This window comes from Ambystoma mexicanum, chromosome 8, assembly GCF_040938575.1.
Source record: "Ambystoma mexicanum isolate Mex_15411 chromosome 8, UKY_AmexF1_1, whole genome shotgun sequence".
Lineage (NCBI taxonomy): Eukaryota > Metazoa > Chordata > Amphibia > Caudata > Ambystomatidae > Ambystoma > Ambystoma mexicanum.
This window is the reverse complement of record NC_090929.1, coordinates 1651228030-1651237362: the sequence shown is the minus strand read 5'-3', so window position 1 is coordinate 1651237362 and position 9333 is coordinate 1651228030. Positions and strand designations below refer to the sequence as shown.

Below are 9333 nucleotides of genomic sequence, written 5' to 3'. Positions count from 1 at the left end.
CCTTGGCATACACGAGGATGTCACCCTGAAAGAATGAGACTTTTGTGAGTCCTTTGAGTAGGGAATTGATCATTCTCTGGAATGCTGACGCTGCCGAGGACAGCCCAAACGGCATGCAGGTGTATTGAAAAGTTCCGAAAGGGGTGATAAACGCCGTAAGGGGGTGCGAAGACTTGTGTAATGGAATCTGGTGATAGGCGTCACGCATGTCCAGCTTAGAGAAGATTGCCGCCTCCTTCATCATTAGGAAATTTCGCTGATACTGGGGAGCGGAAAGCTATCTGTAACAACTTCTAGATTCAGACTTCTCAGGTCGATGCATATTCTGAGGTCGTTGCTGGATTTCTTCTTGACTAGAACCACCGGACTCTGTCACTCTGAGGATTCCACTGTCTCAAGGGTCCCTTCTTCCACCATCTTCCAGAGATGGGCCTCTAACGCAGGTCTCGCCGTGGCCGGTACTGGTCTAACTTTGTGTTTCACAGGCATGGCATTGGGTTTCAAACGAATCTTGTGGACAAAGTCTCTCACTTTTTCGGTTTCTCGGAAAACAGGCTTGGGAACATCTCCTTGAAATTTTGCGCTGCTCCTGAGGAGACCATGAGTACCTGTTCCGGAGTGCTGGGGTCTAGTTTAATGCCGAGTCTGTGTTGATCGTCGCATCCGAGCACGGCCGAACCTTTGGTCGAGAAGTACACTTTGGTGTCGGTAGACCTCCCTTTGAATTCAATTTGGGCTCTAATGTAACCTAGTAGGTCGACGGTTGCACCCCCGAAGACCGTCAGTTTTTGCCTGGTCGTTCTGATCTCCACTTTTGCTTGCCCCATCATCTCCTTGTATGTGTCTATGGGAAGGATTGTGAGGTCTGATACTGAGTCTGCCATGACACGTGTTTCCATATTGTCCACTTTAATGGTGCAGTGGGGCTTTTCTCTCCTGGCGTGGAGGGCATTGACCATGACGACCATGGGTCTGTCCTGTAGCTCGTCCTCGTCGCTTGAAGCGCGGTCGCCATCGACGCGGGAGACGGTTATTTCCCGCCACGTGCATGTGGGGGCCACGTGACCAATGCGTCCACACTTGGAGCACTCCTTGTTTCTGGCGGGGCAGTCGCGATCATTCGCCATGTGTTTGGTGCTAGCACATCTGTAGCATTTCGGAACATCCCTTTGCCTGGGGCCTCTTTCTCTGGGGCTGTCACGGGACTGCTTGTCTCTGCGTCCTCTCCATTGCAGCGCCGTAAGCTTGTGTACGGGTAGATGACTTCCCGCCTCTTTGCGCCTGCTAGAGGTTTCTTCTTCCCTGGCGATTTGGATGGCCTTGTCGAGGGTCACTTCTTTTTCTTGTATGAACTTGTCCTGCACTTTCCTGGAGTTGGTGTGAACGACCAGCATGTCGCAGATGACCCGTTCTGCGTTTTCGCCGAAGGTGCATAAGGATGCCAGCTCCCTCATCCTGGTGATGTAGTCGTCCACAGGTTCACTCCCTTCTTGTTTACGGGTGTAGAACCTCAGCCTGTGTAAAACCACATTCTCCTTATTGGTGAACCGCTTTACTATGTGACGGATTGCCTCTTTGTAGACGTTGTCGTCGTCATCATCCACTGGTATTGCTGTCAAACTGGCAAAAATGCGCTGTTCTTCAACCCCCATTGCGTTCAGCAGCATCACCTTCTTCATGGCGGGGGCATATCCTGTGCCGCCTACGGTCTCCAGGTACGTGGAGAAGAGGGGCTCCCACTGCATCCACGGAATTGCCGGGGTCCCGGGAGAGGGGAGAAACTCACGGGGCGGTGTGGCGCCTTGCATGGTGGGTCCGTGGGTATTCAGATATCCTCGTCGCCAGTTATGTTGTGGCCTCTAAGGACGACAGGACGCCTGGGTGATTATAACTGCCTTTATTGCTTAACGGAACGAGTGGCTGCAATAGTCCATGTGCGGGACAGGGGTAGGTACTCACAGTCTCAGCAGGGTCTTCCAGTTAACTTCACTGGAGGCAGGATGTGCACTTGGACTGCACGCTGTAAACTTCCAGGGCCCTAATGAGGCCTCCTGTGGCATTGGACTTACGCCCTGGAAGTTGGGTGGCACTGGCTCGTGGGGCCTCAGTTATGTTGGCTCCTCAACAGGAGCAGTGCTCTCCAGACCGACTTGTCTGGCGCTGCGCCAGCCTTCGACTGGCGCCAAAGTCCCCTTGCGGAGCGCGGGACCGCGAGATCCCGTTGCGCCGAGATCTCGCGAGACCACGCTCCCACGATCACGTGATATCCCCCACAGATGCCTGTTGCGTATGAGCTGGGGCACACTGGTATCAAACCTTTTGGTGCGCCAGCACCTTCGTTTGTTTAAAAAGAGGGACTCGGCGCATCAAAGGTAATTATGCCAGCGTTCCCCAGCTCCACCTCTTTTACCAGCAGCACCCTGCCCTTAATTAAGGGGGGGGCTAATTTTAGGGGGCATGTCCTTAGACCACACCCCCTAACTAGTCACCCCTCCCCCACCACCCCGTTTCCTATCCCACTTAAAGCACTAAGGAAACTTGAGAGGTCTAATGTCCCCACCTCAGCCCCGTAAAGTAACCTGTGGTGTTCTTTTAAGAAGCACACGCGCCGGAGTGAAGTAACTCTGTTGCGTGTGGAAGTTAAATGGGGCGAGTCCCGTGGTGGCTCATAGCACATGTAGAGCTTGGATGGAGAGCAAGGGGCCTTGTGTCATCTGTGTTGGGGGGGGGGCTCGCAGTGTACATGACCCGCTAGGGGCCATAAAACAAAACCCAGTCCTGTTTGTTTTCCCTTAGAATTCCTGAACTTATTTTTGCTTTTCCATTAGTGTAGGACAAGCTCCAAAATTCCCATAAGTAGGTGCAATGCAGTTTCACTAGCTCACATTGACAATGGCAGCACTCTCAAGCACCACAAGATTGTGGCCATACATTAGACCACAATCCAGTCTTGGTTATGCTTGGAATTATGGGACTTGAAGTTTCCCTAAATTTCAAATGGGAAGAAAAAACTACAAGGACTGTGACCTGAGAGCTCTGGCATTACTAAAATGGAACTTGAGAGCTCAACGTGAGTAAAAGCAATGAGGCTGGTTTCTTTGTGCTCAATACACAGGAGCTAGGGGCAGAGGCTCCACACTCTCGCGGGAGCGCGTAATCTCGCGATATTTCGCTCCTCGGCAGGTAGACCGGAGCGTTCTCGTTGCCTAGCAACCCTAGAGCGTGGCCGGCAGGCCGCATCCTGGGACTCGCGTAGCGAACGCTGCCGGAGAGAGCGACGGGCAGGCAGGAAGGGCAGCATGAATTACGGAGGGGGCCTGTCCGGGTCCTGCCGCGCTTCGCGCGAGGCCCGGGAGTTCTACGAGCTCAAGCAGCGGGCGGCAGAGTTTTACCGGGCTAACGGCGTCCCGCAGCGCCTGGAGGAGGCGCTGAATCTGGTGTTCCTCCAGCGGCCGGAGGACGTCTATGGCAGCCTGGTGAGGGGGCGCTGTACTAAGGGCGGGGCTTTCCCCGAGCATAGGGGGCTCTTAATCGCGTGGAGAAGGAGGAAGTGGGGAGGGGCAACATGGGATGGCACACATTTCCTAGGATTGGGCATAGGGGGTGGCTCTGGATTTGATACATATTGAGGTGCAAAAGTAGCCGGAGATCAAATATGGAGCACCCCGAAAAAAGTGATGTGATGCAGTAGGGTGGCCCAGTGAAGTAGCAAGCGTGTTAAAGAGAGCTCCAGTTGCACTCTGCTAGAGTCCAGGAAATCACTTACAGGGTGACCCATAGCTGTCAAGTGTTGGGTTGTTCACTTCGAACAATATGTTTATTATATAGCAATGTAGTCTCTTATAGATGGTAAACTTAATCTATGTTCTTAATTCCATGCACATGTTTCTGCAAGTGAGACTGAGCAATACTGTGACTTCACCTGATGCTGATTCTTGTATGGAATGGTTTTACTGGTGGTGTATTCTGGAAGAGATTGACAGTTTGAGCAGGCCATTGCTTAGTAAGGGGTGCTGTCGCGTCAATCGTAAACTTATGTTCCTGTTTGATCTCCGTGTGATTAATCACAACATCAAGCAGCCCTGTGTCATATGTGCCAACTTGAGCCAGTAGTGGTTTTTAACTTTAAATGCTGGGATTTGTGGGCCCATAATTCGAGCTGGAAAAACGAAACTACAGGGCCCAGAATGCATTGGGGGAAGCCCCAGGGCTGCCGCTGTGAAAGTCACGCATGACACGGAGCCACTTGGCAGCTATTAGCTCACCAGCAAGCTTTTCCACTTCGTGCCCTCATGTCACAGTCTTTGTTTGCAATCTGGGGATCTGCTTATTCCTGCAAACCAGCTGTTCTCTGCTGGCCAAAACATTGTTTGCTGTAAGCATCAGGCTGCTTTGGTCCAAAGCCCTCTAGGTGCCACTCAAATGGTCACACAAAATACATGTGCACTGCAAACATAGAAACGTCACACATACACAAACTGAACACTTGAGAGCTCAGATTGTGCTGATGTGTGTGTCTACTTGCTAATACCAGTTTCTATCTGCAACAAAAATGAACAAAGCATCTTTCCGTTTGTAACCTGATGCTGGGAGCGTTCTTGGACTGCCAACCCCACCGCAGTATGTCAGAGAAGTGATTGGGACAAGTGGGCAGCAGGTGAGAGGGTATAGGTGTGAAGTTGTGCAGAGATCTATCCCACCCTCCGGCCCACTGGTTAATAATCGCACACAATGAGGGGCGGACGCAGGAGACTCTTGGAACACGTCTTTATTCCATACACAATTCTCAGGAACTGCCGGACCCTTCTACTTCCCGTCCCTCCCCTTCCCATTGCCCCATATCGAGTTCTTTTCAGCCTCCAGTTGTTTCTCTCGCTTGATTCCCGTGACAGCCAACGTGGCACTTCTGTGTTTGGATCCTCCCTGTCTCCTTCATAGGGTGCGTCCTGCTCCCAGGCGACTCTTGGTGTGCTTGGTTCAATCACCGGTATGGTCCCCGGCATTCTTTTAAAGTGGGACACGTTTCTTGTAATAGACCTCTTACTGCCTTCCGCCGTGATGAGACCCTTTCCTTTGTGTTATGGTGAGGGGTTCCTCGTTGAAGGCTGCCATATTCTTGCAGTTTTGTGTCTGTCTTGCGATGACTGTCTCCTGGCTCTAGATCATTTTCTTTGGCCCTTCTTTCCTTGTCAGCTGTTTCTTTCATGTCCGCTTTCCGTGATGCATCCTTTTGTCTAATTTCAGCGTCACCTTTGTACCTTTCCTCTTCCAGACCTATGTGGGGTAGTCTGGTTCTCACATTTCTTCCAAACATTACTTCCGACGGTGATTTACCTGTGGTGCTGTGTGGGGTGTTTCGGTAGTCTCTCATTAGCTGACACAGTAATTTCTCCACCAGCTTTCCTGTCAGTCGAGCTATCTGTGTGACGCGCTTGATGTTACCAATGAATCTTTCGACTGTCCCATTTGCCTGGGGCCACAAAGGTGTTATTTTTCGATGACGGAAGCCCATGTATTCTGCGAAACTCTTCAAATCCTCCGGTGAAAGGAGGTCCATTGTCAGATTTCAGTACTTTTGGAATGCCGTAGGTGGCGAACATCCGATCCAGCGCAGGGATGGCATGATATCCCGCTGTGGATGGTACGATTTGCACGTCTGGGAATCTTGAGTATTCATCAATGGCTACAGGGATGTGTTCGCCCCCTTCTAGTGGGCCAGAGTAGTCCACCGCAATTTCATCCCATGCTCCATTAGGTAATTCTGTCATGCTGAGCGGTTCTGGTCTGGTTTGTGGGTTAAGGACGGCACAGGTGGGGCAGTTCTTGAGTAGTTCTTCCACGTGTGTATCCAGTTGAGAGAACCATACTCTTTGCCGCAGCATCCTTTTTGTGGACACTATTCCTCTATGTCCTTCGTGCGCTAGCTCGAGGACCTTTTTCCTCAGGTTCTGGGGAATCACTAACTTGGTTCCCTTAAGTAGCAGTCCTTCCTCTGATTTGGCAAGTTCATCTTTACGGCCAATAGGCACGTGATGTCCTGTTTTATTTTGTCTCCTGCATTCTCCTTGAGCTGCTTTGCATGTTTCAAGTGACCCGTCTCAAGGCATCTCATTATGATTTGCAAAGCTTGATCGGTTTTTGATTCCCGGGCTATTTGCTCCATGACCAGACCTTGCAGGGCATTTTCTTGGACCACGTACCTGATGTATTTGTCCGCTATGGATGGGTCTGGCATGCATTCTTGGCTGGGGTGACGTGAGAGGAAGTCTACCGGATTTTGTTCCTTCCCTGGCCGATTGAATGATGTTGAATTGGTAGTCTTGTAGCCTTAGGGCCCATCAGGCCATCCTTGGGGGAATTTTGGCCTGGGCGTTGCCGTAGATGAATTGTAGTGCCTGGTGGTCCGTGACTATTGTAAAAGGTTTCCCATAGAGGAACAGGTGAAAATGTTTGCAGGCCCAAACCACAGCAAGGCCCTCCTTTTCGGCCTGTGAAAAGGCTTGCTCGGTTTTCGAGAGGCTGCAGCTTGCGCAGGATACGACATGTATGGCGTGGCCGTCCTTGCGATCGAGTTGAGTCAAGATGGCCCCTAGGCTGACAGGGCTTGCATCCACAATTAGTTCTGTGTGTCTTTGTGGGTCAAAATATGCCATGTTTTTGGCATCTGCGATTTTTGATGATTTGGAATGCTTGTTGACACTCGTCTGACCATCTGAATTCGGCGTTGAGCTTGGTGAGGGCTCTCGGGGGGGCACTGACGGATGCAAAGTCCTTTATGTATCTCGTGCAGTAGCTTGCTAGACCCAGAAATGATCGCAGATTGGTGGTGGAGTTCGGTGATGTGGTGTTTGTGAGGGCACTGACCTTCTCGGGGTCAGGTGTCATTCCACTTTCGGAAAAGATGTGGCCGAAGAATCGTAGTGTTGTCTTTCAAAATTTGCATTTCTCTTTGTTCAGAGTGAGGTGCGCTTCCTCCAGTGACATGCACACCTGCATGAGTGTGTCGTCGTGCTGTTCCTGAGTTTGCCCAAATACTAGAATGTCATCTCTATATATCAGACAATTTGGCACATGCTTGATTATATTATGAATTTCTGACTGGAAAATTTGCACAGCCGATGATACTCCAAAATGGAGTCGTTTATATCTATATAAACCCAGTTGCATAGCGAACGTGGTGATGTATCTAGATCTTGTATGGAGTTCTAGCTGATGGTACCCTTTGTTTAGGTCCAGCTTCGAAAAGACCGTGGCTCAGTTGAGCAGATGTACCATGTCCGTGATTCGGGGAGACTGATGGCGTTCTCTCAAGATTGCCTCATTGGGTCTTCGCATGTCTTCACAAATGCCGATGTCTGGTGAGTCCTTTTTTGGCACGGGTACTATGGGGGACACCCATGGAGTATGGCCTTCCGCTGGTTCGATTATGTCTACTTCTAGGAGTTTAATCAGTTCGTTTTCTACCTGCTTCTGGATGTTGATAGGAATGCCCCGTTAGTGCTGTGCTACGGGCGTAATATTATTGTCAATGTGTAGTTCAATTTGTCTGTCTTTCAATTTACCCAGCCCTTTGAATAGTGTTGGGAAGACTTGGTCAATGCTTGCAGTGGGATCCATATGTTTGTGCACCATGAGTCTGTACAGGATGTGGATTATCCCCATATCGATTGCCGCTTTGTAGATGAGAATGCATCCACTGTCTGTGGCGGCTTCTAGGACTTGCATGGGTATCTCCTTTGCATGATCTTTATATCTGCACGAGGCCGTGAAGAAACCTTTGCAGACTAGTGGTGTCTTGGAGCCGTATGGGAAGATGAGTGTTCTGGCTGGTTGCAGGCGTGGTGCATTTGATATGTTGTTATATACTTCCTCACTGATCACGTTGACCGTGGCCCCCGTGTCCACCAGAATTTCAGCAGCCGCCTTGTTGACTTATATTATGAGTGTCGGGCTATTCTCTTTTGCCGTTGGGTTCCCTAGTGCATATAGGTAGCCCTTCAGCCGTGGTTCTCCTTTGCGTGGTCTCCCTTCATTCCTGGGGTTGTCTTCTGAAGAGGCGCTAGAAGCGCTGTCTGATTGGGATTTTACCACCAGGCACCTGATGTATCTCCGAGGGCGCCTCCTCTGTCTAGAGGATGAGGGCTTTCTGTCTCTCCATTCCTGTGACGGCCTTGGCTGTCTTCTGTCTGAGGGCTGTTCACGATTCCTGCTGCGTACCCGGTCATTCTGGTGGTGTGAATCGCGACCAGGGCTTGGATGCCTTAGCTCCCTTTCTGGTGTGGAACGCCTGTTCCTTCCATTTCCCCGCATTTTGCTGCGGTATATGAAATGGTAGTACCCAAATTGTACGTTTCCAATTGTTCGAATGAACAATTGACCGAATTTAAAGGGTCACAATTGACCTTTTCACAATTGACCGAAATATATATATATATATATATATATATATATATATATATATATATATATATATAATGGGTTTTGGGGGGTTTGGCGTTGGGTGGGGTATTTCCCCCCACATATATGGTACAATTGACCTTCCCAATTTGGTCAATTGTGAAAAGGTCAATTGTCATTCGAGCAGTTGTAAAACAAACAATTCGTATACAACCTATGAAATAGACAGCCTTATAGTGGTTTACTCCTCCACATGCGGAACAAATTTGGCCCATGGCGGGGCACATACCTTCGTATGGGTATTCATGCCCGCATCGGTAGCAGAATGGATCAGTGTTTCCTTTTCGGGGTGCTCTCAAGTTTGTGTAGACTCTCATGTTTCCCATGGGTGATGGTGATGTCGTTGAGACCTTCCACTTGTGTTGTCAGCGCCGCATCTGATCGGGCCAGGCGCAGGATCTCCTCGAGGTTGCGTGGCTTTTGTAGTAGCAGTCTTCTAAATTCACCACTTTCGCATCCTACTATAATTTGTGAGCGAAGTGCCTCCTCGTTTGAGTACTTGTTAAAGTCACAGTGTTTCATTTTAACCCTTAGTCTCATTACGAAAGTGTCCATTGTTTCGACTATCAACTGTTTAGTGGTGTGGAAGATATTTCTTTCATAGTCCACCTTTGTGTGAGGTGTGAAATAGTCTGTGAGGGTCACTTTGAGGTGGGTGTAGGTCTCTGTTGCCTTCAGGGAATTCGTCTAAAATCTCTCTCACGTTGGACTCTATGGCATGGGTGAGTAAACTGTTTTTTCTTTCATCCTCCAGTGGCCCCACTACTTTGAGGCACACTTCAAAGTCTCTTAACCATTTCTTCCTCCTTGGCCCCAGTGTGCTGGTGTCACTGAGATCAAAGTTGGGAGGCAGCTGTGATATCAAGCTGTCCGTCA

At 49.9% G+C, this 9333-nt stretch overlaps 1 protein-coding gene across 3 annotated transcripts in view; it reads left to right on the top strand.

Annotated features, from left to right (window-relative positions):
• The first annotated feature begins 3194 nt into the window (after positions 1 to 3194).
• Positions 3195 to 9333, top strand: part of ENO4 (enolase 4) — a 418823-nt gene continuing 412684 nt past the window's right edge. For all 3 annotated transcript variants that reach the window (XM_069611917.1, XM_069611918.1, XM_069611916.1), the window contains exon 1: positions 3195 to 3476. In XM_069611917.1, the coding sequence (XP_069468018.1) occupies positions 3300 to 3476 (177 nt within the window). In that variant the 5' untranslated portion in view covers positions 3195 to 3299. The remainder of the gene's footprint in view (positions 3477 to 9333) is intronic.